General features: G+C 50.7%; 12 protein-coding genes across 12 annotated transcripts; 8 read left to right on the forward strand and 4 right to left on the reverse strand.

Moving 5' to 3' along the window:
• Positions 1–398: 398 nt before the first annotated feature.
• Positions 399–1,709, forward strand: GT037_001783 (uncharacterized protein; the record flags this gene model as incomplete). Its single annotated transcript, XM_038926830.1, has 1 exon — positions 399–1,709. One exon carries the CDS (start codon positions 399–401, stop codon positions 1,707–1,709), a length of 1,311 nt encoding a protein of 436 aa, XP_038790122.1.
• Positions 1,710–2,333: 624 nt separating this feature from the next.
• GT037_001784 (glycoside hydrolase family 32 protein) lies at positions 2,334–4,127 on the forward strand (the record flags this gene model as incomplete). Its single annotated transcript, XM_038926831.1, has 2 exons — positions 2,334–2,538; positions 2,599–4,127. 2 exons carry the CDS (start codon positions 2,334–2,336, stop codon positions 4,125–4,127), a joined length of 1,734 nt encoding a protein of 577 aa, XP_038790123.1.
• Positions 4,128–4,965: 838 nt separating this feature from the next.
• GT037_001785 (glycoside hydrolase family 30 protein) lies at positions 4,966–6,524 on the forward strand (the record flags this gene model as incomplete). The annotated part of the gene is made up of 3 exons (XM_038926832.1): positions 4,966–5,351; positions 5,414–5,506; positions 5,561–6,524. 3 exons carry the CDS (start codon positions 4,966–4,968, stop codon positions 6,522–6,524), a joined length of 1,443 nt encoding a protein of 480 aa, XP_038790124.1.
• Positions 6,525–6,550: 26 nt separating this feature from the next.
• Positions 6,551–7,137, reverse strand: GT037_001786 (uncharacterized protein; the record flags this gene model as incomplete). The annotated part of the gene is made up of 2 exons (XM_038926833.1): positions 6,551–6,781; positions 6,841–7,137. 2 exons carry the CDS (start codon positions 7,135–7,137, stop codon positions 6,551–6,553), a joined length of 528 nt encoding a protein of 175 aa, XP_038790125.1.
• A 392-nt stretch (positions 7,138–7,529) lies between these two features.
• GT037_001787 (b3 b4 trna-binding domain-containing protein) lies at positions 7,530–8,313 on the forward strand (the record flags this gene model as incomplete). The annotated part of the gene is made up of 2 exons (XM_038926834.1): positions 7,530–8,051; positions 8,116–8,313. The coding sequence occupies 2 exons, from the start codon at positions 7,530–7,532 to the stop codon at positions 8,311–8,313; spliced, it is 720 nt and encodes a 239-aa protein (XP_038790126.1).
• A 247-nt stretch (positions 8,314–8,560) lies between these two features.
• GT037_001788 (uncharacterized protein) lies at positions 8,561–9,072 on the reverse strand (the record flags this gene model as incomplete). Its single annotated transcript, XM_038926835.1, has 2 exons — positions 8,561–8,846; positions 9,017–9,072. The coding sequence occupies 2 exons, from the start codon at positions 9,070–9,072 to the stop codon at positions 8,561–8,563; spliced, it is 342 nt and encodes a 113-aa protein (XP_038790127.1).
• A 371-nt stretch (positions 9,073–9,443) lies between these two features.
• On the forward strand, positions 9,444–11,147 carry GT037_001789 (pisatin demethylase; the record flags this gene model as incomplete). Its single annotated transcript, XM_038926836.1, has 3 exons — positions 9,444–9,651; positions 9,755–10,968; positions 11,019–11,147. The coding sequence occupies 3 exons, from the start codon at positions 9,444–9,446 to the stop codon at positions 11,145–11,147; spliced, it is 1,551 nt and encodes a 516-aa protein (XP_038790128.1).
• Positions 11,148–11,749: 602 nt separating this feature from the next.
• GT037_001790 (lipase 3 precursor) lies at positions 11,750–13,526 on the forward strand (the record flags this gene model as incomplete). Its single annotated transcript, XM_038926837.1, has 4 exons — positions 11,750–12,165; positions 12,222–13,152; positions 13,205–13,340; positions 13,393–13,526. Coding segments are annotated over 4 exons (1,617 nt in total), but the record flags the coding sequence as incomplete, so codon positions are not given.
• A 195-nt stretch (positions 13,527–13,721) lies between these two features.
• GT037_001791 (uncharacterized protein) lies at positions 13,722–15,089 on the reverse strand (the record flags this gene model as incomplete). The annotated part of the gene is made up of 1 exon (XM_038926838.1): positions 13,722–15,089. One exon carries the CDS (start codon positions 15,087–15,089, stop codon positions 13,722–13,724), a length of 1,368 nt encoding a protein of 455 aa, XP_038790130.1.
• Positions 15,090–15,404: 315 nt separating this feature from the next.
• On the forward strand, positions 15,405–21,318 carry GT037_001792 (uncharacterized protein; the record flags this gene model as incomplete). Its single annotated transcript, XM_038926839.1, has 8 exons — positions 15,405–15,456; positions 15,506–16,325; positions 17,153–17,399; positions 17,450–19,267; positions 19,712–19,790; positions 20,053–20,185; positions 20,234–20,506; positions 20,556–21,318. The coding sequence occupies 8 exons, from the start codon at positions 15,405–15,407 to the stop codon at positions 21,316–21,318; spliced, it is 4,185 nt and encodes a 1,394-aa protein (XP_038790131.1).
• Positions 21,319–22,762: 1,444 nt separating this feature from the next.
• On the forward strand, positions 22,763–23,957 carry GT037_001793 (uncharacterized protein; the record flags this gene model as incomplete). Its single annotated transcript, XM_038926840.1, has 3 exons — positions 22,763–22,799; positions 22,863–23,059; positions 23,112–23,957. 3 exons carry the CDS (start codon positions 22,763–22,765, stop codon positions 23,955–23,957), a joined length of 1,080 nt encoding a protein of 359 aa, XP_038790132.1.
• A 647-nt stretch (positions 23,958–24,604) lies between these two features.
• Positions 24,605–26,246, reverse strand: GT037_001794 (heme oxygenase-like protein; the record flags this gene model as incomplete). The annotated part of the gene is made up of 3 exons (XM_038926841.1): positions 24,605–25,646; positions 25,714–25,892; positions 26,058–26,246. 3 exons carry the CDS (start codon positions 26,244–26,246, stop codon positions 24,605–24,607), a joined length of 1,410 nt encoding a protein of 469 aa, XP_038790133.1.
• Between the last annotated feature and the right edge of the window lie 181 nt (positions 26,247–26,427).

Here is a 26,427-nt window from a genome sequence, read left to right on the forward strand (position 1 = left end):
CCTTCATGGGCTTCAGGCATGCGCCGTTGCACGCTCTGGAGAGTTGTCATTTTTCCGGTCCAGTGTTGAACACATCGCTTCAATCATGGCCCGGCAGAGAACCATAATGGCACTACCCCAGCTTCCCCGCCTCCGTCGCAGCAATACCCCGATTTCCCGATGCAGGTCAATGTCGATGCATGCCGGATGCATTGCCTTCCTCAGATGATCAAGCCTAGCATACACAAATTAGAAAAAAGCTTTGAGAAGAGTCGGGCTAGTCACGCGGCTCACGTACGTACACTAGGAGATGACTTCATCCGAAGCTCTGTCGTACATTCGCGCCGTAAAGTAGCCAGCATATATATTGGAGCACGCGTTGGCCTTCCGAGAATGTGGAATAACCCACGACCAGAACCATGAAAGTCGCCTCATCGTTGTTCGCGTGCTTAGCCGCGCTATCTTCAATTGCTTCAGCACTCTCCATCACGAAAACGCAGAATTGGAACATCACAAATGACGTAGAAGGCTCCGTCCGTCTCAATGGACTTGCTTTCCAACAACACGCCTTGACCACTTTCGGCGACTACCAATATGTAGCCTTCTACAAAACTGCTTCTGGGTACGGCAAGCACTACGTCAACTTAGGGCGGCGCAAGATCTCACCTGCGCTTGGAGAGTGGCAATATTTTGCATTCACCGATTATGTGCAAACTACTTTGGACGAACACAATACCATTAGCATGGGAATCAGCGGTGATGGCAGAATCCACCTGAGCTTCGACCATCACGATGTGCCACTTAACTATCGTGCGAGTAACACAGGCATTGCCAAAACAATTCCATCAGAGTGGACCGCCAGTGCATTTGGAGCTGTCCAGCACAGTCTGCCTGGCTCGACCGGGCCATGGACACCACTCACATACCCTCGTTTTGAACGTCTCGACAATGGTGACCTTCTCATGGAGTTCCGGATCGGACAGTCCGGTGCTGGTGACTCGTACATTCATCGATACTCTACAAGCTCTTCACAATGGAGCGCTGTTGGGAAATACCTGCAAGGTCAAGACAACAATGCATACATCAACGGCATAAGTAACCAAGGTGGAAAGCTCTTCGTCTCATGGACCGTCCGCGAAACGCCTACAGCGAGCACGAACCACGACTTCTACTTCGCCATGTCGGAAGACGATGGCAAGACTTGGAAGCAGACCAATGGCCAAACCGTCGCAAAGCCCATTACGCCGACAACGCCCGGCATAAAGATATATTCGATCCCACAAAACAGCGAGATTATAAACCAGGAGGCCCAATGCGCCGATCAGAAAGGTCGCTTTCATGCTCTCATGCGTGACAACTCGACGGGTACGGCGCAGTTTTACCACTACCTTCGAACCCCGGAGGGCAAATTTTCCAAGACTGCTATCAAGACGTCCGGTCTCTCAACACCGCCATACCTCGCTTATAGAGGCAAGATCGCCGCTTCAGGCGACAATGTGATTGCTATCCTACCAGACCAGCCTAAGATGACTGTTCAGATCTGGGCTGCGACAGCAGGAGGCGCCTACAATGACTGGAAGAAGTTGGCGGAAATCCCAAACTCTGCAGGCGAGCCATTGGTGGATGAGGAAAGGTTGGACAAGTTCAATGTATTGAGCTTGTTTATCAGGCAAGGTGGTCCTTTCGGAACAAGGAAAGTACAGGTTTGGGACTTCGCAATCGCACCTTAGACCCGTTGCATGCACGAGTAATTCAATAACACAAGGATGTTGATGAGAAATCAGCTCTCCAATGCCCTATTCTGTGCGGTTCTACCTTAGCGCTCTGCCACTCCTTGCTTACTGCTCATATACATGACATGATCGGAGCATGGAAGGTTTCTCGGAGGAATTATGGTATGCGCTAGCAGGTCTAACGACATCATTGCACATCGGTCCCGTCCTCACTAACCTAACGTTTAAACGTCAACCTGGATACGCGAGAACGCACGTTCACTTCAACTGTGAGTCTAGCTGGAGTTGGTATAGCCCTACAGAGTTCCGCGGGGAAAACGCGTTCTCGGAAGCTCCGGTATGGCTCGTTTCCTCTGTCTCGGTTCCACTCCATCATGCACCCGCCGACTACGCGCATAAGAAATTTCCAGCATTACGGAATAAGCGGAGTGACAATGGGGAAAAGATGCGGGGCACGCTCACGCCTACCTACGTTGTCACGGAGGATGTAAAATTTTACACTCTAGTCTTAGATGCATCGGAGTCTTGGGGAAGCATCGGAGTCTTGGACGAGTCTTGGAGAAGCATAAAGCTGGTGGTATTTCTCTATATGATCCGTATCGGACCGGATACCAATTCACCATGCCTTCCCATCTCTCCGTCCTCGCAGCCATCGGCGGCCTGCTCACGTTTGGGCATGCACAGGTATCTTCCAACACAACGGCATCGGCTACGAGCACATCGACATACTCGCAATCCGATGTGCCGACGGGAACACCATTGCCGGGCGACTATGATGAGCCACTCCGACCTCAAGTTCACTACAGCCCACCCGTAGGGTTCATGAGTAAGTTTCCAGAGACACGAGAGTTATGAGACTACTGTTGACATTCAACTCCTCTTGCAGATGATCCTAATGGCATGTATGTTGATGAAGATGGTGTGTACCACTTGTATTATCAGTACAACCCTACCGCAAACGTTGCGGGCAACCAGCACTGGGGTCATGCTACTAGCGAAGACCTCTATACATGGACCAACCAGCCTATTGCTCTCTTCCCTGGCGGCCCCACAGAAGGAGTTTTTTCGGGATCAGCTGTCATCGATTCGAATAACACTAGCGGTTTCTTCCCAAACCAGACCAACGGCGTGGTCGCAATCTACACCATCAATGTTCCAGAGAACCAGACTCAGCACATTGCCTACTCGTATGACAACGGCTACTCCTTCACCAAATATGAGAATAACCCTGTCATCGTACCCGGTGGCACCAACCCCACCCAATTCCGTGACCCAAAGGTGATCTGGTATGAGCCCACCGAGAGTTGGGTCATGGTTGTGGCGTACCCCGTCGACTTCGAGGTCGGCATTTTTACCAGTCCCAATCTCATCGACTGGACGCCTACGTCAAACTTTTCCCACTACGGTATCACTGGTCTGCAGTACGAGTGCCCGAACATGGTCGAGATGCGCGTGGAGAACTCCACCGACAGTGACGAATCCAAATACGTTATGCTTATCTCAATCAATCCGGGCGCACCGCTCGGTGGATCTATCACAGAGTACTTTGTTGGAACATTCAACGGCACGCATTTCGAAGCCGACGATGCGCGCACTAGGCTCACGGATTTCGCAAAGGATAACTATGCTGGACAGTTCTTCTATGGTATTCCTACCGAGGAAGACCAGATTACGCTTAACTGGGCGAGCAACTGGCAATACACCAACGTTGTGCCCACTGCTGGGGAGGCTGTAGGTGATGGTTTCAGAAGTGTAATGACGGTGCCAAGAGGCCACTACCTAAAGGATCTGCCTCGCCAGGGTCTGTCGCTGATCTCGTACCCGTCAAACATCATGTCTATCGTCGATTCGGAGTTGGCTTCCAACGACTCCCTTGGTAACGGTACTGTCTTTGTTGACTACTCCACCGTTGAGTCAGGCGCGCTCTACTTTGAAGCCAACGTTACCGGTATCACTGGTGGTCCTTCCCTTGCCGGGTCCATCAGCTTCATCTTCCAGTCTTCCGTATCGGGCGAGTCAATCTCAGGTGGCACCTTTATCTCGTCTGGCGACGTGTGGCTAGACCGCGGAAAGACTGACGCTTTCCAAAGCCCTTACTTTACCGACAAGTTCACTGCTACAGGTCTTTACAACGAGAATGATGGCTCCTGGAGGATCTCTGGCATTGTCGACAGGAGCATTATCGAGATCTTCCTGAACGGTGGCGAACTCAGTGCGACTTCCGTCTTCTTCCCTACGCAGCCTCTTGACACGATGATGTTGAGGGTTTCGGGTTTGAACGAGACAGTGACGGCCAGTGTAGGTGTCTGGGGACTCCAGGCTGCTTGGCTAAATCAGGCAGATGAAAATGGTATTGTTGCTGGCAATAATACTGAAAGTGGTAACTCAACTGTGGGAGCTGCAAAGCTTCTCTAGATGTACCATAGTATATGTGCGAACAGTCACGTACAATAGATTCTGTAATATCTGACGAGTCCTTGACATCTTCTTCTTTGCGCGATGACTGCCATGTCTAAGGCAGGATACATTTACTTGGTTATGCCAGTTTATCGTGAATTCACTTCCTAGCTTGTACGTATTGCACCGCGGATGTCACTTAGTCCGTCAGCCGATATGTTCTCCACTCCACAGCTCGTGATCGGTGGCAAGCATAGTGGGGACAAGCCCTCTAGCGTCCGCCTCCACACCCGAACCTTATCCGCGGAAGGATCACTCAATTTCGTTAAACACATCGTATGATAGTCATTGGGCTTCGGCATGTGTGGCAGTGCCGTCATCGCAAGGTTTGAAAGTGTCTAAATGCGGAAGAACTTGTATGCCGAAATCTTCCGCCCCACAGCAAACCGAAAGTTCGTTCGCGGAGTAACTCCGGAAGTAATCCGGTTCCTTGGATGTCTATCACGCGGCCACCTTGAATTGATTTTCCAATCATCTCATTCGTGGAGGACTTTGGAATGGCTTCATTTGTCTATGTTGCCGAAGTTGTAACTGGATTGTCGTGTACCGGTTCTTGCTAGAGCTCATTCCCAAATAGCCACCAAGCGCCGAGGTAGTATTATAGCATCGTGTATACACTACCCCGCTTCCCGCATGCTCCAAGAGCCAAGTGTATTCTTAGTGACTAGATGGTGTGTGCGGACGCGATACCTGAATGAGAAGCTGACATTGAGATCAACTGCTGTATTTAAGGAGAGTGTGGAAATGATGAAAGAATGTAGTGATCGATAGCGGCCTCACTCGATACTTGTTTACGATGCGCACATCAACCTTCCTCAGAACGGCCTTGGTGCTGGCTAGCAGTTACTCTGTCAATGCCGATATTACAACTACAATCGACCCCAAGAGCAACTGGGGTACGTGGGAAGGCTGGGGAACTTCGCTGGCATGGTGGGCGCAACAGTTCGGCGACAGAGATGACCTTGCGGATATTTTCTTCACGCTGAAGCAAACCAAGTTCAACGGTGAAACCCTACCAGGACTTGGCTTCAACATTGTACGGTACAATGCGGGTGCATGTAGCTGGAATGCCGTCGACGGGGAGAAGATGGTAGTATCGCCGAACGTGAAGAGATCGAGGCAGATGGAGGGCTACTGGATAGACTGGAAGAGTAATGATTCGTCCTCATCGAGCTGGAACTGGTATGATACTCGCCTTCTTCATTTGCTCTGAGTCTCCTTACTGACCACTGTTCGTTCTCCAGGTCCGTTGACGTCAATCAACGAGCCATGCTCCAGAAGGCGATCTCACGTGGAGCGGATAGAACAGAATTGTTCTCGAACTCGCCGATGTGGTGGTATGTAGCTGTCAATTAGAAGCGATATGTGAGACGTAGACTGACTGCTTTTAGGATGACAAAGAACCACAACCCCTCAGGTGCAGCTGACGGTAGCGAAAACATCCAATCGTGGAACTTGGAGCAGCATGCGATCTACATGGCGAATGTAGCAAAGCATTTCAAGGACAACTGGGGGGTCGAGTTTGAAACTGTAGATCCGTTCAATGAGCCAAGCGCCAACTGGTGGAAAGCAGACGGTACGCAGGAAGGATGCCACGTCGACGTATCCACCCAGGCCAAGATTGTCGGCTTCCTCGATACACATCTCGCGAGCCGCGGTCTGTCGACGAAGATTGCGGCATCCGATGAGTCGTACTACGACCAAGCTGCTATCACCCTGAAGACAATTGGTAACAGTGCACTTAGCAAAATCGATAGGATCAACGTGCATGGTTACCAGTACGGAAGCGGTGATCGCGCTGGTGTCCATACGCTAGCTACCCAGGCTGGAAAGTCTCTCTGGAACAGTGAATACGGTGACGGTGTGGCCTCTGGCGAGAACATGGCTAGATACCTCCTCCAGGATCTCCGCCAATTGAAACCTACAGCATGGGAGTACTGGCAGGTCTTGGACCAAGGTGGGTGGGGATTGATAGACGCGGACAACGATGCGAAAACGCTGGGTTCATCCACACAGAAGTATTACGTACTTGCGCAATTTGCAAGACATATGCGCCCAGGAATGCGGATCCTCGATGGCGGCCGAGACAACGTCGTTGCTGCTTACGATGCGAGCAAGTCATTGTTGGTTATCGTAGCCGTGAACTGGGACGCGGCGCAGTACCTGAACTTCGAATTGTCGGGCTTCTCGGGACGTCCTTCATCCGGGGCAACTGTTTCGCGGTGGAGCACCCAGATTGGTAGCGGTGATCGGTACGTGCAGTATCTCGACACTACGATCAGTGGGACAAAGTTCTGGTCGAAGTTTGAGAAGAACATGGTGCAGACTTTCGAGGTTACGGGTATCAAGCTGTAGAGCATAGCGCATGCGATACCGTGAAATCATCCGATTCTTTGCTTTCTTCTGACCCATACTTCGTCGCCTTCACTGCCTGCTCTTTTCTGAACTTCCCAAACTTGGAGCCTGTAGCTTCCGCGATCTGACCGGCCGGTATGCAGATCGAAAGACCAGTCGTGCTTGGGACATTGGATACCTGAGCTCAGCACAACGCCAAAGTCTTCAATATCGAAAGGCGTGCCATTAGAGAGTGGATATGATGAGTGTGGGCATTCCTGCAATTGTTATGATTAACATGTGCGCCAGACGTACAGCACCGAGTATCGTAACATACGTGGTTGATAGCGCAAAACTTTCCCTTGTATTGAAACACCATTACTTGATCTTTCGCATCGCCACCGACTTCAGGGTCTTTCCAATCATCGATCGCTACCTCAATTGCTTTGGAGCTGTCATCGCGGGGCACGTGGAATACTCGGCATCCTGGAACATGCTTTTTTTCGCCGCAAGGGCGCTGTTCACCGACGCGCGCAGAGTCGTCAAGATTTGGGTACAACGTCACTGCACCGGCGCAGAACCACGCGTTTCCAGCTTGGGACGATCGAGAAAAAGGATTGACCATGAACGACATGCTGAGTGGTGGGGATTGCAACTTTTGGGAAGCTATAATATGCAAGCGACGATGTACGAAGTACGATGGTGACTCGGTTTCCGCTAGAACTAGCCCGATAACGCGCTAGACGCCCGTAGAAAGAGGCTAGACTCGGCCATGTCAACATGTCAACAGAGACTTTCATATGTACGCCCTGTGGTCGAATGTAGTAGTCTTCATCCTAACATGGTAATTTTAGAGCGTTTACTGTAACAGTATGTAAATGAATAAGTATTAAAGCAGGTTGAAAAATGTTCAGACACACATCTTCACGCACACTGCACGTCATCGTACCAGCTTCCCCATTTTCATTATTGTCTTTTGCGCGCCACACAGCTGACCTTCGCTTTTTGTCCACAATCGCCTCGAGCATGGCGAATATCCAGGATCCCTCAAGCTATCTTGCCAATGCGCGCATCACACCAGAGATATTCCAGCTTCGACCAGACTACCGCGCCCTGCTGATGGTAGTTACCAACATCCCACCAGGCCCTTGCGACGCGACCAGCGAAGCCTTTCTATCTTCTGCTGAAGCAGCAGCTAAAGCAGCTCTTGCGAAAACTCCAGTCAATGATGTTGCTCATGTCGCGCAATGGAAAGAAGCCTACAAGGCCTTCGGCGCAAAGCCCAAGAAGACTATGAACAGCCTCGAAGCGCTATTGCGTCGCGTTGACGCAGGCCTACCACGTGTTAATCGACTGACGGATATATATAACGCCATCTCAATAAAACATCAGATTCCTTTGGGAGGCGAGGATCTGGATAAGTACCAAGGAAGCCCGTTCCTGATACGCGCAAAGGGCGATGAGAACTTTGACACCAAATCTGGCGGCGAAATCGTCATTGAGCACCCAAGTCCCGGAGAAGCAGTATGGTGTGACGATGGCGGCGTGGTAAGTGACACTGTATGAGCTGCATATGAGGAGACGAATACTGATTCTGTACGACTACGATTAGACCTGCAGGCGTTGGAACTGGAGACAATGCTCGAGGACTGCGTTGAGCGACGGGACATCAAACGTGCTGTTCATTTTGGATGCATTGGAAGCTCTTGATGATGAGAAGCTAAATGCAGCGGCAGACGAGCTGAGTGAGGAGCTGCAAAAGCTATCTGCAGATGTGAAAGTCGAGCGCCGATTAGTAACATCGTCGTAGATATTCAATAATATAATAGGTTTTATCATATAATGGAAACGCTATCCTCGCCCCACAAAAATAGTGGAAACCTTGAATAGATGGGTGTGGTACCCCCGTAAGCGCACACATCCCAAGTATAACCATGCTGTTCTGCCACGCTTGGAGGTCGGCTCAGTGAAGGTCACACTCTGCATCGCAGTTAGTCAGATCCCAGATGTATGAGCAGTATCCGCACCTCCTTTCCTAAGTAAGGAAACAAGCCATCTCAGTCCCACTTGATCGTACCCCAACTGAACTCAGGATCTCCAATTTGGGCCCATGCGTCGTAGTCATGTCTAGATCCGTGATCAAAGTACATACCATTGATAGCACTATTTCCGCCCACAGTCTTTCCTACAAGCACCGACGCCACCTTTTCGTTCATGTCAGGGTTAGGCAATGGGTTGAAACTGGAGAATCCCGCTTTCGCACTAGAACCGCCCCATACAGTTGTTGGAGGGTCGAAAACGCCAGGTGCATACTCGACCTCGCCATAATGACGAGGACTGTCCCTATGAAGCATGTCACTAATCAATTCCTTTTGCTCGATTCAAAGATCTTACTGTCTGGAAAGGCTTCTGCAAGTCGATCAGCTATCGTGAGACCTTCTGTGCCACCGCCAGCGATGATATAGTCATAGCTAGGACGAGGCTACGAAAAATGCTGCCTGGAAGCAGCGTACGGAAGCGCGTAAGCAGAAGCGACGGCTAGACCAATAGTGAATATGTCTAATAGCATAGCTGCAGGTTCAATTCGATGCGGTCTTGGGCGATCAGCGAGTATTCCCTCTTATCATGCCATTGTGCCATGGCGTGACAGCAAGACTGACTACTGGCAATTATCCAACGGGCGTCTAATAGTGCTTATGTGCATATGCAGATCGCAACAATCGTTCGCGATCGGTCTTGGGATGCTCAATAGTTCTGACATCTGTCTTGGTAGCAAACACAGCAAGGGTGCCTGCAGTCACGGCATCGCTTGCTGCATCGCAACATGCTTCCGTGTTGACATGCATGGAGAAGCAGGCGACCCCGCTCGTAGAAATACCATTCTCTGTCTTCTTCAACTGTTCATTCTTTATTCTTCTAGGCTGACATTGTGTGTTCAACATGTCTTTGTTTGCGCAGCTTTATGCTGCAAGATGGATGTTAGGTTTGATTGCTCTGGCGGCCTACGCAGCGAGGGCATATTTGGGCTATCGGCGGCTTCGAGCTTTCGCTGGTCCACCTACCACGGGGTGGTCCGAACTGATACACATCCGTGCGTTCCTGGGGCGACGTTCACATTTCTGGTACAGAGAGGTGGGCGAACGCTATGGTGAGTAAACCTCAGGAGGGCTAGGAGTTGGAGCGCGGAAAAGGCGCCGTGGCTCGCTTGTGCGGCCCGCCCGCCCCTTCCCAAGTGCTGACAGCGCCAACAGGCCCCATCGCCCGAGTTGGCCCCAACGACTTGATCACATCCTCGCCAGACCTGCTGGCGCATATGAATGCGGTGCGCTCGCCATACACTCGATCAACATGGTTCAACGCTGCGACGCGCACAGAGGTTGGCAGAGACCATGTCTTCAGTCAGATTGATGAGGCTCAGCACACCAAGCGGCGTCAGCAGATGGCTTCAGGTTATTCTGGCAAAGAAAATCTCTCCCTAGAATCAGACATTGATGAGCATGTACAACAGCTTCTCGACCTGATCAGATCAAAGTACCTTTCCACATCAACGCGTTACACGCCCATGGATCTTGGAAGCAAAATCCAGTACTTCACCCTGGACGTCATCAGCAAGATCGGCTTTGGCAAAGCCTTCGGAGACCTCAAGGCCGATGCTGATGTCGACAACTACATTAGCTCCGGGAGAGACGGTTTGTCAATTATGATTGTGGTTGCTGGCCTTGGTTTGACGCCTTATCTCCACTGGCCACCTATTGCACGTATTCTCGGGCCCTCGGAGAAGGATGCAACTGGTTTTGGGAGGATGATGGCTGTCGCTCGGGGTCTTATCGACTCACGTCTCGAGAAGCCGACCAACGGTCGCTCGGACATGCTTGCTTCGTTCATACGCCACGGTTTGAATCGAGACGATTTACTCACCGAATCAATGCTCCAGATCTTGGCCGGGTCGGACACCACAGCGACTGCTATACGTGCGACGATGCTCTATCTGATGACACATCATAGAGTCTATAAGATTCTCCAGGCTGAGATCGACGCTACTGTCGCCTCAAGTCTGGCTAGCACTACTTTCGATATTGTTTCCGATAAGACGTTGAAGGGTTTACCATATCTGCAGGCTGTTGTTCGCGAAGGGCTTCGGATGCACCCACCCATCACCGATGTTGTCCCAAAGAAGGTTCCGGTTGGAGGGGACAATTTCGTCATTGAAGGCAAAGAATATTTCTTCCCTGGCGGGACCAACATCAGCTACGACGCATGGGGCTTGCACCATGACAAGAAGATCTTCGGCGAAGATGCTGACTGCTTCAGACCAGAACGCTGGTTACTCGACGACCATGATGAAATTCACCGCGAAAGTCTGAACGCTATGATTCGGACTTCAGAGATGGTTTTCGGCTATGGCAAATACCAGTGTCTTGGTAAGCCCATCGCATGGCTGGAGATTAGGAAAGCTATCTTCGAGGTATGTCACATAGTTTTCCGCGGTGAAACATGATACTAACTAGATGCTAGTTTCTGCGGCATTTCGACTGGTCTCTTGCAGACTCTGAGAAGCCTTGGAGATCATTAAACTACGGTGGTATCTTTCTGCAGGATCAGATGAATGTCCTAGTCACTGAGAGGAAACCCAGCTTGAGATAAATGCAGTCGTGTGACGGACATCAATCATTCGATAGACTACAGGTTTGGAAGTCTTCTAGGTGGTATCTCGGGTTTTGCAACGATCTTTTCACAAAAAGAAGCGCACGTGGTATATTCCAAGATCCCGGATAAATGACGTGTGGACGGTGCGTTATGCAACGGCACACCGCGAGGCTTGCGGGGTAATGTGGAGCGAATGTCTACCCCGGATTAATTTGCATCAACCGAATTGCATCACATCGCCGGCTAATATGGCACGTTTCCGTTTACTTGACTCTGTTACCAAGCTTCTCAATTCACCGTGAAGCAGCCGCAAGGCTGGCACGAACAGGCTTAAAGTGCTGGCAGTCCAGTTTTATGCTCCATGCCCAGGCGACCAAGCATCGATTCAGCGTTGCCAAGAACACAAGCATGCTTAGAGCCGCGCTGGTCGGTAAAAGAATGCCGGCTAGGTAAATGGCGAAGTAGCTATGCTCCCCATTGGTGGATGTTCAGGAACGAGGCTTCCGTGGAGGCTCATAGGGAGGTTTGAGATGGCAGATGGCGTATGGTGTATATGAGTGATTGCACAGCATGTGCAATCATGGTGCAATTCCCTAGATCCTTCCGCCATGAAGCTTCGAAGATCCTGTTTGGTCACTGCGTGCTTTGCCACCGGTATCCTCGGTTCATCCCCTGTGGTTCATTCGCAAGCTGGTATCTACCAAGGACGCCACCTCCCGGAATTCGATCAGGATCTGTTCCTGGGTGTCAAGTTTGCTCCAAAGCCAGTACGCTTCGCACCAGCTGAGCTAGTGAAAGACTCCCCTGCAACATACCACAATGCTACACAGTACGGCATTGATTGCAAAGGCTATGGGTCGGATACGGACATCTTGGTTGCGACAAATTGGACAAAGTTGGGAGAGGATTGTCTACATTTGAACATCGTCAAACCTAGAACAAATGAGACGAGCCTGCCAGTATTGCTATGGATCTACGGAGGTGGATGGCAGCAGGGTGCTACTAGCGATCCGCGGTAAATGGTCGCCAAAGACGCTCTTACACTGAGCATCGAATACTAACTGTATCCAGGTACAACATGAGCTATATCGTCCAGCAATCTGTGCTGAACAACAAACCAGTCATCGGCATCTCGATCAACTATCGCATGGCAGCGTTTGGTTTCCTTTACAGCGAAGAGGTCAAAGATGCCGGTGTACAGAATCTAGGACTTCGTGATCAACGACTCGCCATGCAATGGGTCAACAAGCACATTTCTTCTTTCGGCGGTGATCCCACAAAGGTTACTATCTGGGGCGAATCGGCGGGCGCGTACTCTGTCGGTGACCACATAGCCGCGTACAATGGTGAAAACGAAGGACTCTTCCGCGCTGCGATTCTGGAAAGCGGTGGCGCTGTCGGTGCGCCACTCAACGGCACAGACTGGTATCAGAATATGTACAACAACCTCACCGAGTCAGTTGGTTGCGCTGGCGCCGAGGATACGCTCCAGTGTCTTCGCAACGTACCCTACGAGACGATTGCACCCTTCGGATACCAAGGCCTCGAATGGTTTCACGTGATAGATGGTAGCTTAATACCTCGATATGGCTCAGAATCACTGCGGCAGGGCAAGTTCGCAAAGATTCCTCTTATCCTCGGCACGAACACCGACGAAGGCTTTGGCGTGAACGGGGTAAACAGCGACGCCGATGCCATCAATCAGATGGTGCACTCCAAACGCTGGAACATTAACGAGACAGTCGCCGAGAAAATACTTGAGCTTTACCCTAACGACCCTGCACTTGGCGAACCGTATGGATGGGGCAACCGTACATGGCCGCAGTATGGTCTTCAGTATAAGCGCTACCAAAGTATCGCAACTGACTTGACCATGTACGCTCCGCGAAGAGGGCTTGCACAAAGCATGAGTGAATTCGTCGATGGTGTGTATTCGTACCGATGGGATGCACCGAAATTCAATACTACGCCTGATACGATCGGCGTCAATCATTTCTCCGAGGTATGCATCTTAGTCAGCGGGATAGACACCAAAGGGCTAACAGTCATGATAGATTCCATTTGTCTTTGGAAATACACAGCAGCAGATCACTCCCTTGGGTAGCAGCTCGGAGAACATTGCGCTATCAAAGCTGGTTATGCGAATGTGGACGTCGTTTGCTTACGATCTAAATCCCAATGGTCACGGCGGTGAGTTGGCCTGCTTTACATCTACTTATTGATACACTGACACATCGAAAAGTACCTCAAATACCCGAATGGCCGAGCTATGCGAGCAATGCGACGAACTTTGTGTTCCGCAAAGATCAGAGTTATATCGAGGAGGACGACGATCGAGCTGAAGGAGTTGCGTACATCAATACCCTGACACGATGAAGCATTTTTGTAGAACGCTTCAATAGTGTTCACATGATAGCAATGAAAAATGATGCCTCACTAGCTGCGTGCGAAATTCGAAGTATTGCTTGATAGAGATTGAGGAATAGCTTTGGATGCCTCGAGCACAAAACACCACGCTGCTTGTTCGTTGTTCAAACAGGTAACATTCCAGAAAGCTGGGCATGATCCAATCTAACAGTTGCCAGAATCATCAAACCATTCACTCCTAGGTACAATGACAGTTGATTCTCCCTTTGTATAAGCCTGTTGTGCTAATGTTCGAAAAACCCCTCGTGTATGAGGGCGTTTCCGTATCTGTTCCAGAAACACAAAGAATTTTGGAGAGCCGTGGTATATCCACGGAAGACGTTTTTGCTCAGTAGTGCTGAAATCCGCCCAGTGTGACCACCCAATCTTCCGTCGAAGGTGTTCAACTTGAACTCTCCATGCAGTGAGTAGCTTGCCTGCGTGGTGCTGAAGAGCGTCTAGAAATTGTCCCACACGGATTCCATCTTCACTAGATACAGAAACAAGTAAATGCAAATGGTGTGAGTGCGGTTGAGTCATGTAGATGCCTAGTGCCTTGCAAGGAGGCTCCGTCAAGAACATATCAGCAATCAAATTTGCAAAGTTCCCGCTGGGTAGCGACCCTTGAACCAGGCGGGGCTGACCAGTTCCAGCCTTCAACGCGATCTCGCATCTGCCTAGCTTCAGTTGCATGCGGTCACCAAAGAGCTCTACAACGTGAGGATTCATCACGAATTGACTGAGGTCTATCCACCGCCGGCTTTGATCAACAGCGTCGGGTTCCGCAGGCTTCCATTGGAGACGTTCGTACGCATCTTGGATCGCCCGATAGGCAGCACCGGACAGTGAGCTGGCTTGGACGATTCTAGCTGGGTAGTAGACTTGCCTTAGCTCGTGCAGAGGTGTTTGCGACGCGGTTGCAGTCTCTTGCTCAACATGCGCGATCTCGTTGTCGGGCGGCTGCATCCACGAGATGCCTGTCTGTATATCAATGCGATCGCCATATTCAACTGGGGGGCAGGGATGGTACGATCGGTACTCATAGGCCAGAATGTGTTCAATCGTCCTACGCCAAAGACGGTTTACATTCCATGCGGTATGCTGTGCTTGAGGGGTTGCTTGTCGTAGGACGAGTTCCAGCAGTTCAGGTATAAGGAGAAGGCGATGCACTGAAGCAGAAGGACCAGGTGATACGGGAGCCTGAAGATCTTGTGTAGCTACAGTATGACGCGGGACAGCATCTGATGAGAACTTGGCTACGCGCGAGTCAATCGCCCGTAGCGCCTCGCTTCGCCATTGTTCGACAGCAGCCTCTAAAAACTCTGGTGACCTAGGTGGAGGCATTGGCCACGGGATCCGAGGAGGCTTTTCACCCATCTTTTCAAGAATACGTGCACTTTGGTACAATGCTGAGTACATTGTTGAGTCGTAGCCCATAGAAGATATGTCTTCATCAGGAAAGAACTGCGCGATCAACAGGTCGTGAGGATGATACACGGACATATCGTCAGTGTTGGGCTCAGTTGAAGACATGGTGGCATAAACCAGAATTGAGACTGATGGAATGTTGTAGTATGTCAAGCCCGCATGAGCCGAAAAGGTGGTTGACTATAATGTGTTGGATGAGCTAATTATTAGTGGGGCCGAACTTATCGATTACGAGCAGTTGCCGGTGCTTACCAAAGACGCAGCCGCGTCTTGGTTGTCTACGTTGCATTTCGGTGGATGCGCTCCAACGCGTGTACCGCAAGGTAGCTGATATACATACACCCATGGTCCTGCTCGTTACCCACACTATATAGAGATCTTGTACATACCCCGTGCTCTCAAGCTACAACCGCCGCGACCATGTCCACCCGCGGGCAGTTCAACACCAAGAACCCGACTATCAAGCGGATATGTATGCGAGCCTAGATGGTGCCTGGTGATGCGTAGCTGACGTGTCGCAGTAAAGGAAGCTTCAGAACTCTCTACGTCGCCCTCCTCCGACTACCATGCCGAACCTCTAGAAACCAACCTCTTCGAGTGGCACTTTACCATCCGCGGCCCGCCCGAGCCATCGCCCTATGCCGGCGGCATCTACCACGGTCGCATAGTTCTCCCATCCACGTATCCTCTCCGCCCGCCGTCGTTCCGCTTCCTCACGCCCACTGGACGCTTCGAAGTCAATCGCGAAATCTGCCTAAGCATATCAGGCCATCACGAAGAGACATGGCAACCAGCATGGGGTGTGCGCACAGCTCTTGTTGCGATAAGAAGCTTCATGGACACAGACGCGAAGGGACAGCTCGGCGGCATCGAATGCAGCAGAGACGCACGTGAGCGCATGGCCAAAGACAGCGGGGCATGGAAATGCGCTGGCTGTGCCAAGAGCAACGCCGAGATTATGCAGGAGAGGGAGGAGCTTGTCAAGGAGATCGAGGAGAAGGAAGGCAAGAGGAAGGACGAGGAAGTTCCTGAGGAGCTGAGACTAGCTTATCGCGACGAGCTAGGCAAGCAAGGAGAGGATAAGAAGGTGGATAAGGGTAAGCAGCGGGCAGTAGAGAGTTCTGCTGAGGCCGCATCGTCTGCATCGCCCTCAGAGCCTGCGCCTGCAGCTCCAGTTATAGCCCCATCGCGACCAGCTCCTACAGTGCCCATAGTGAGACCTACAAGGACAACAACCGCGCCACCGCCTCAACAGGTTGCCCAACGCAGTCCAGACCTGGCTTGGATTGACACTTGTATCTACGGAGTAGTGGTCGCGCTACTGTTCATGGTGCTCAAGAGGTTTGTATAAACAAGCTATCCGGGATATACGGTCCTGTCGGAACATCCATTCTAGCACGGACGCAGTAAGATTTGCGCAAGTGTATTGGGTCGTCATCGTCTTCCTGGTCTACGCATATCAGTCTTCGGCAAGCAGGGAGTTTGGGCGAGTTTTTTGTTTTCATCTTTCAAGTCATACCTATCCTTAAACCGCCCGTGTGTTTCACTTCCAAGTCAACTTCATGTCAGGCAGTAGTTCTCACTGTGTCCATCTGCATGACTGTCTTTGCCTCTGTGCCCTTCCTTCATTCTTCACGAAGCCCCGAGGTGAGGATGATTGTCGGCTCATATATACATGTCGTGAGCATTGTATGTGTGAAACGAGTACCAATAGCAGGTAAAGTCTCACGCAAACCATCACCTCTATCTTGGGTATCCGCGTGTAGACGGAGCTATGTCATCTTCTCAGACGGCTCGCTGATGCACCTCTACCTTGTTGGTATCTGAGACCCGGCCACAACGCTCTATCGAGGCAATTCTCGGGCCGTTTTGAATTCACTTTCACCTTCAGTTTTCGCCACAACGCCCCGCGATTTCTCGAGGTCTTGAATCGAGTTACAAATGCTTGGCGTTGTTTACAACTTACCCGTTTCCACACTGCGCTTGACGACATCGCCCACACAAGCTACCACTTGACTAACAACGGCAACTCATCATTTAGCTCTAAGATAATCTCAGCGACATCCCGGAAAATTCTAACACCGGCCCATGGCTAACTTCAAGACCTTCCTGTCAGCTAAGTCATCCCGCCGGAGCCACGATAACGATCTGGCTGAAAACGACCACAGCAGTGGCATGAATAGCAACACCGGTACAAGTAGGAGTAACAGCGCCCCCAAGATGCATCACAAGCGCGACGACTCCACGCGCCTTATGGCTGGCTTCCAGAAGGTTTTCGGCTACCATCGCCGTAATAACAGTGTCCCACCAAGCTCTGATCTTTATATCCCAAGCAGGACTTCTATGCCTGCACTAGCTACATCTAGCTCTACTTCTAAAAGACTCTACCGTTTCCAGTCGCCTAAGCAGAAGACGGTCGGTACTGATAACCATTTCTCATTATGACAGATACTAATATTGCAAAGTATGCTACTTCGACTCCTCCTCCACCTTCGACGGCGAACAACACCACTAGGCTTTCAAACAGGGTTCCTTCGAGCACTCCACCCACAAGCCCATTCACACCACCTACAAGCGCGCATTCTGAAACGACGATATCCAACAAAAGGCATGTCAGCGTCACCTCTATTACACCACTGACCAAGTCTGTAACCCATCCTGCTGGACCTGGCATCAAGACTCAGGCGGACCCCGGCTTTCCAAACGACATGGACACGAGCGCCGACAGTCGCCCGATAGTTCGAACAACTTCCCAGCCAGTGGTCGTCGAGTCGACTCACAACAGTTCTGATGCCTACGCCGATGAATTAGAAGCCGCTTTGGCGGATAGGCGAGCAGCAGAAAAGCTGCTGGCGCAGCGCCATGCCGCCATTATGCCACGGGCGGATACCAGCGAACTTCCAAAGCCTTCAGGAATCGTTCTAAAGAAGAACGGTGTCAGGGATGGTCATAATATAGCTCGTCTCCCGAGTAGTCTCTCTCCGTCCACCCACCGTCGAACCAGCCTAAGAACCGCAAACCAGGAAATTGAGGCTCTACGTCGACGCAAAGCCATAAAAGATCTCACCTTCTTTGCAGCGGATGGCTGTCCTACCAACATCGACATCATGGATCAGATCAATGCCCACTTTCATCTTCAAGCCCGCCACGCTGATGGCGATATACCTGATGCCACCTTCAACGTCAACGGTATAAGTATCCGTGCGAGCGAAATGCCCAAAGGCTCTGTTGAGCGTAACTGGATCATACGATACAATGCCGTAGTCAACAACGCTGAGCTCGTCGAGCGTCGACTTATGAACAGCGAGGATCACGAGATGATCGTCGCACAGCTCTTCCCCGAGGACCGTAGACACATACTGAAGCCAGAGCACTTTGAGATCTTTATGAATGGCCTTGGTGAAGAAGGCATCCTTACAAAAGCACAGGCCAAGTCCATTGCTGCTGTCGCCGTATCTTTAGAAGAGTTTGAGCAGGGTGTACATTATGTTCAAGACTCGAGAAACAAACACGCTCATCGGCGCAATACCACTGCGGCTGCCATCTTCGACATTCCTCGGCAGGCTAGTCGAGGTGTCTCATCGTTTCCATATCGTCAGGCGAACGGTGAGGGTCAGCATGAGCTATACCACTACCTTCGCATCCTAGTCGAAGCCGCAGTCTACGATCAGAAGTTTTGGAAAGGATACTTCTTTCCCAATGCTCGCAGCAGATTCAACGACTTCTATGAAGCTTACAAGATCACGCAGGAGAATTGGCTCCTCCCTCCAAACCTGACAGACTACAAGCGCGAGTGGACACACCGCGAGATCCGCCTCTTACACCGCGGTCAGCTCATTTGCAACCTGCTCAAACAATACGAAGCTGGCGAGATAACCGACTTTGGTATTGTCCGCGCTATTCGCGCAACCTTTGTCGGCATCCCAGCGCAGCCCTCCTGGTGCCCCGAAGACCTTGAATCCTTCCTCTATCATCGAATCAACGAATCTGGTCTTGCTATTTCCAAGATCCCAGAGATACTCGCCTTGCATCCAGAGCACGACACGACGTTTGCCAACTATCGGCTTCGTCAGCACGTTATCAATGGGCTACGAGAGCGCGCTGAGCAATTTGAAAAGGAAGAGGCGACGAGGCTAAAGGAAATCAATAAGAGTTATATGACCTTCGAGCACGCTAAGAGGAAAGGAATGACTAGGTGGGAGAGGATGAAAGAAGGATTGAAGAAGGCGTTTGGGAAGAAGCAGATTGTGGTACCTTTCGACCCATTTGCGCCAGACCATGCAGTGAGAGAATAACGAACCAAGACGGTTGAGGGGGCCGCAGTCGTCCGATCTATTGTCACCTTCAGCTTTCTAGGGTCGGTCAGATTGCTTCAGTACCATTTCACCACAAGGAAAGCGTTGCCATGGTGCTCAATGGGTTTCGCATTCGATTATGGGTTGTATGAGTACATGTGTCATGCGACTTAGATATCCCGATCTGCATAAGCTCTTGTGATACTTATCGTTATATTCTGGCCGATCGTTTTCCTAGCAGTGAATGCTCCATCAAGTTAGCCTACAGCACAAGCATAGCAGGTTCTAAATTACACCTCATTAGCCGGTTTCTCCACATATCACTGCGCAAATGTTTTGCACGTGTACTTTGCTTTGTGCGAAACAAGTCACTAACTTCTTACATCCTAAGAACATGGCCAATATCCTTGCTCGCCTGTTGATATCCATCAGCTCATTAGAGCAGAACTTCCATGGCTGTACCATCAGCGTATGTCTCGCAACCATCAGCCTGCGGGTGGTTTGCCCGTAGGTATGCGTTCAGTTCTTGGCCCCCACTACGTCCATCCTTCGCACCAAAAAAGGGCCATGGCCCTTGCGCGCCTCTCAGCCAATTATTCAGGCTCTACGTAACTGAACACTCAGCCAAGATGCACTAGATGATACCTCTTGCCCTTTTCCACTCCCAGCTTAAAGCAGCGAGGGGCTTAGCCGGCTGCAAGTATGTATTATCGAAGCATCCTGCTCATTTCTCTCACCAAAATCTTGCAATATCCGTACCAACACTACCTCAGCCTTCCTACGCTGCTTTACGAATGCCAACGCATCGACACTTGTGGCTTACTTCGCCTCGACGTTTTCGGTTAGACGCACGCAGCCTTCTTCTGCCTTGCCAATCATGGACGACTTCCAGTTCCAGGACTTCGGGTGAGTTTTTTTTTTACACTCTGCTAACAAAAAGGGTGCTTTCCGCAGGCTCCCACTTTGGTTAGATGGTTGGTCTACGGAGCAAGCGTACTATGTCCCTCGAAGCTGGATCACAACACCGAACACCTTCGACTGGCATACAGGGGTCCAGGACCATATCGTTCCAAACAACTACATTCCTCCCGAACTTTATGTGAACTGGCCCAACCAGCGAATGTCAGCCCCTCGTGGAGATTTTGAGTTCTCCCGGAACAATCCTGCACTTCAAGATATAACTAGCTACTCAAGTACCTCGGTCCCTGAGATTGGCTATATTGAAAGGTTGGTCATTCAATAGCGATAAGCGATTCGAGACTAAATGGCCTTATAGTAACGCTCTTGGTAATGTGTTGAGTTCTTCTTCTACGGTAGGCCAGGCCGTCGAGGTTAGGCCTGCTAGCTTTGCAGCACCCCAGTCACAGCCGCATCATGTCCAAAAGCTGTGTGGCATGTATAACTGTGGATTTCGCTATGTCGTGGCACAAGATGGCAAACATCATATGCAGACTATGCATCGTGACATAAATTCATGCGGTCAGTGTCAGGAAGTGTTCATGACTATATGGGAATTAGAGTCACATGCTTCCAAACTTAGCCACGCTGCTTTCGTCTGCAAGCAAGAGGGCTGCGAGAAGGGATTTTTCCGATCGGATACATACGACAGACATCAACGAACTCATCAAAAGGACGTCAGGCGTTTCTCTTGCAAATATTGCAAGAAATACAGAGGAAAGAATGGCTTCAAACGCAAAGACCATCTCACCCAGCATGTTCGGAACTACCACCATATCGGTGAAGATTGCGCCCCTATCATGGTCGAGCGCAAGTGGTGCCCAAAAGTATATTGCACAAAGTCAAAGCCAGCCGAAGCACACTGGTCCTCTACTGAGAATGCCTTCTCATCGTCGAAAGAATGGATCAACCACATGCGCACTGAGCATGACGAATCCCAGTTTTCCTGCCCGCAACCAGGCTGCGATCGCGTCAAAGGGCAAGGCTACTTCCGCGGTGCCGACCTACGGAGCCACCTGCGCAAAGTCCATGGCACGGATGGGTCTTTCGCTATGAGAATTGAAAATTACCTAGGTGTTTGAATCCGCACTAAGGCCGAAAAATCAGTATGAGACGAACCAAGCAGCACCCGAGCTGTAAGCTCGCCGTCATTTAGTCACGACGGGTAGATTTCCTTTGTTTTGTTTTTCGTTTCTCTGTCGAACCACAACGCTACAAAAACACGTGTAAAAAAAGAGGCGGCAAGCATACGAACGTTGTCCTGATCAAACATGAAAAAAAAACTGTAACGATGACTGTGTACTTTGCTTTGTTTCCTTGAAAATATGTCAAAATCAGCCATCATGTCTGTATCTCCTTATATCTCGTTGTATAGAATGAATAAAACACATCCTTTCGTTGGAATATATTCCACCACGCGTGAGGTGGCTCAGAGTCTAGATAACTTGGTATCACGATATGCAAAATTCAGGCCAGTGGGAATCCAGGCGAGGATTACACTACAGGCCTCAGGCCTCCAGCAGACCGAAAGGCATATCTTTATTCTCAAGGAATGCAGGCTGGGCTGGACTCAAGCGTGTCTGCAAGCTAGCCATAGATCTAAGGTAGCTCATGGTGGATTTCGACTGAGCCAAGACAAAATGATAGAGGTTAGGGCTTATGCGCTGCTCGCATTGCTTGGCAATACAGCTTGGTCGATCTTGCGGTTGGCAGAAACATCGCTGGCTTGACTGTTCCTGTCATATCTGTGAACGCCAAGATGTTGCCGTCCTGATATGTAGCTGGAACGGCAAAAGGAAAGTCTAATGTGGTCAAGATCACTGCGGGGTTTAGGTTCCGCACGATGCAATATCCGGGACCGAAAGAATAGTGACTATGTGTAAGCTCTAGCTATACGAACATCTTGCAAATATCATAGGTCTTCTTTTTCAGCTTCAGCTCTAGCTGCTACTAAGATGTCAGCCACATATCTTGGATGCGGGGTTCGGCTTGTAGCGGAGACTTTACTACAAACTTACGAACTGCTTCGAACCTGATCTGCATTGCATTAGCGCTATGTAAAGCGCCTTTCTCGCCGATCGTCAGTGTCGCGAGATTCCAACCTTCATACCCAGATGGACGTGGCTAGTATAGAAGGCTCTTGGCCACTTCCCGCGACCCGAACTCGACGTTTCTAATTACGTTTCCAACTGTACCTCGGACCTAGTGCGCTCGACAACTCTTCGCTGATATTGGAGGCGTCGAATTGCCTGCCAATCATAAAGAGATGGATCAGACTCAACCCACTGAAATGCGGATGCCATGACCGACGGATTCGACATAATGACGATGTGGTACTGCAGGCCAGCAATTCTGGAGCTGAAGATGGCTTATTGACAAGACCTCCAAGACAATACTGGATCTCGACTCCTCTTTCTGAACCGCATGGCGAACGCATAAATAAAGAGAGAATCTCGCGTTATGGATTTGAGCACGCAGAGAAGTGCCATCATAACAGACTTCCATCCTCATCAAACTTGATTCAAGATGCCTAGACTCAGTGTATTCACTCTACTCCTTCTCGGTCAGTGCTCCAGATGCAACAGAAAATCAGTCTAGCAATTCTTACTGACCGTCTTCGATACAGCTTGCTCTGTCGTTGCAATCCCCGAGTCACAAGCAAAACGAACTACGATCTGTTCAAGCTGGTGTGGAGCCAACACCCCGCTTTTCGGGGTAGATTGCATCTTGCAGTCCATCAAGCAGAAGGGACCTTGCTATGAGTGCGGCCCTGCGGCTAAAACACCGCTTACCAAGGAGCCATGCGGTGGCAAGTGCATAGAAGTAAGTGTGTGCCACAGAACAAGTGTTTTGTATACTGACACTATGGCGCCAGAAGTGTAAGGGAGGAAAGAAGTGCCAGAACAAGGAATGTCAATGCCCTTATGAAAAACCAAAAGATTGCAACGGAGAGTGCAAGAAATTTGGCACGGATACAGACTGCTCAGGATGCGGAGACAAGTGCTACGTCGACAAAGGAGAAAAGTGCATGGGTGGTGGATGCAAATGCCCTGACGGAAAGAAAGCCGACTTTACGAAGGACGTTGACAATTGCGGCAAGTGCGGCAAGATGTGCAAGAAAGGAGAGATATGCGAGCATGGGGAGTGCAAGTGCCCTGCCGACAAGCCCGTGTTCTGCGGCGATAAATGCAAGCCCTGGAAGGACTTCAAGGAGGATAACTACAACTGCGGAACTTGCGGAAACAAGTGCGAGGGTGGGAAGACATGCAAGAACGGCAAGTGCGAATGCCCTGCCGAAAAGCCCGTATTCTGCGAAAAAGATTGGAAATGCAAGAAACTTGGTACGGATTCGGACTGCTCTTCATGTGGAAACAAGTGCGAGGGTGGGAAGACGTGTAAGAACGGGAAATGCGAATGCCCTTATGGGACCTATGAGTGCAAGGGAATCTGCAAGCCCTCGAAGGACTTCAAGGAGGATCCTTACAACTGTGGATCATGCGGAAAGACATGCGACAAAACGGCTGGAGAGGTATGCAAGGACGGAGGTTGTAAGTGTCCTAAAGGAGATAAACCCGACTTTAAGAAGGACAACAAGAACTGTGGAAAATGCGAGACCAAGTGCAAAGTTGAGAAGGGAGAAACATGCAAGGACGGAAAGTGCGAATGCGCTCATGGTAAAAAGAGCGACGGATCCTGCAAGCAGCCAAAACCAAAGAGCTAGCGGTACAGCACAGCCGTCTGACCTGAAAGAGAAGGTTGTTTCTTTCGTCATTCCCTTTCTGGCATACCCAAAGATCCAGAAACATGTAACGACCGCCAAGTTGTCTTTCTTTTTCTTCTAGCAGAGCGCAAAGTCAGCGACAGGCAACATGATCGATGTACTTCTTGAATCTCTCTAAAGAAACCTAATACAAACCGTCTCTCCTTAACAACGCAAGCCACTATGCGTGATGTGACTACAATGTGCAAGTATTTCATTACAGGTGACGTCTTCAAGCTGACAGTGAAACGAAACTAAAGCATGTATCCTACGAACTGCTACAGGGGGTATCGCACGCCATATTACCATGCACTGATCGTTTGAGATGACCTCAAATAAACCGCCGAACAAAGTCAAGTAGGAAAGAACTCCACCGGATGACAGGCTCATCCTGGCCCGCCAATGATAACTAAACTCCAAAGAATGCCGTATGCTATGAAGAGAAAAAAATAGAAGTAGAAGCAGTCGTGACGCCTCGTTCCTACCCGTCAGAGACCGCACCGTGTCAGTTAAAGACATTAGCGCTAATCATGGAAAGCAAAGCTCATGAGCATGTGATGAAAGCAAAAAGAAAATCAGTCGTTATGTCAGGCGCATGTCACCTTGTCTCACTGCAACTTGAACAGCGTGACCACGGCTAGGCAGCCAATAGCGACAAGGGTACCCGTGACTTCTGGCCTCCTGAGAAATGTCTTGAACAGGTCACTGGACTTGGTCATGTTTTGGACAACTGTGACGTTGGTATCGATGAGGATCGCTTTTTCGGTCGAAGCCTTGGGCTCGGGATGAACTGCGGGTGTCGCAACAAACTGCGCCATATCGGTGCCGATGGACTCGTCCAGCTCATCTACCAGTGTAGCGCAGAGGCGGAAGATATTCTTTGCTTCCTCAATGATATCGACGCGCTCGTCCGGTGTAAAGAGAGTCTCCGCAGCGAGTAATTGCGACTTGAATTCTGCCTTGATATCTTCTCCGTCATGGGGACCGAAGAAATGCCAGAATGACAAACCGCGTTCTTCTAATGTCGTGCGCTCACTATCTTGTTCAGGCCAGAAGCCTGGTGGTGCCTTGTAGAGCACGCTTCGTATCCAGCGGCCCCCAGAGAAGACGGCCATGTAGAAACACCAGGCATAGCTGACAAGTGTCCAAGGCTTCTCGTTGACGCTCTTTCGGATGTGCGTGCAGAAGTCGGCGACCTTGTCTCCGGGATATTTGGCTAGCAGAACCTCGAGGTCCGTGGGGTGGACGCCTAGGAGATACTCGAGATCTCTCTTTAGTCGTGATGACCGGATTAACCCTCGCGGTCGCAGCGCTTGCAGAAAGGCCGCAAGTTGTGGAGAGGGCGCAGTCGGCGCACCCAAGGTTGATGTGAAGAGCGAAGGTGAGTCGTATGGGTTTACGAGGAGATACGAGAGCAGTGGCGAGAATGGCGGAGAGGCGGTCTCGGAATCGACTGCGGGGTGCGGGGAGGCGGTATGCGAGTTTGGAGCATGGTCGCGCAACAGATCAGCCCACAGTGACTCAAAAGTCAGGAAGATGTGCGCAAAGTGTAGCAGGCCAGTTGCGTAGAATGTGGGGTCGGAAGTGTACGGCGGGAGCGCAAGCGGAAGGCGCGAGGTTATGAGACGGTTGAGATTTGTGTGGAGAGATCTGGACGAGTGGTATTAGCATCCTGCTCTCACTCCAGGGCCATGGTTAGGTAGGAAGAGAAGCGTACCGTGTAGCAGCGTTAATCTCACCCGACAGGGAGACAGGTAGCCTCGGCACAGCGTCTCTGCCCTCGTCCCGCAGCGCATGCTGCTGCTGCTGCTTCTCCAGCATCTTGGGCGATAAAGGCGACTCTTGTTGTAGTACTGGATGGCAATTGAATCGTCTGTGGTAGTGTTTGTCGATCGTCTAGCAGCCAATCCGTCAAACGCGGCGGAAACAGGAGGCAGGCGCAACCTTAAAACCCGATAACCACTGTACTTGCACGCGCGAGACCCACGAGGAAGGTGCAGGCCAGTGCCAGGGAGCCAAAGGGCTAGACTCTCTCGTGCCTGTCGCTCGTGTTAAGCCCACGCGGATCCATCTCCGCGCCCCTCGCACGCCATAGATCGCTATATCTTTGACCGCAGGGCAGACAAAAGCACGCCTGATTAGTGGGGGCCCCGAGATGGCTTGCCTGTCGCGCGTCGCGGCTCTTCGCTGCTCAGAGGCGAGATCGAGGCCATGGTGGCGTTCAATGATGCAATAAGTCCACTGGCGCATGGCCGTTATGCAGGGATCGCCCGCTCATGACCGACTGGTGGCTGACGATGTCCATGTTCCTCAACATGGAATTTTGACGACATGGGACGAAAAAGTGAGATGAGAAGAGTGGATAATTAAGGGTCTTGCTGATGGTTATGTGTAAGATGGAGATCATGGGGGTTTGCCGTCTCTTGTAGGA

This window comes from Alternaria burnsii (genome assembly GCF_013036055.1).
Source record: "Alternaria burnsii strain CBS107.38 chromosome Unknown 750, whole genome shotgun sequence".
NCBI lineage: Eukaryota > Fungi > Ascomycota > Dothideomycetes > Pleosporales > Pleosporaceae > Alternaria > Alternaria burnsii.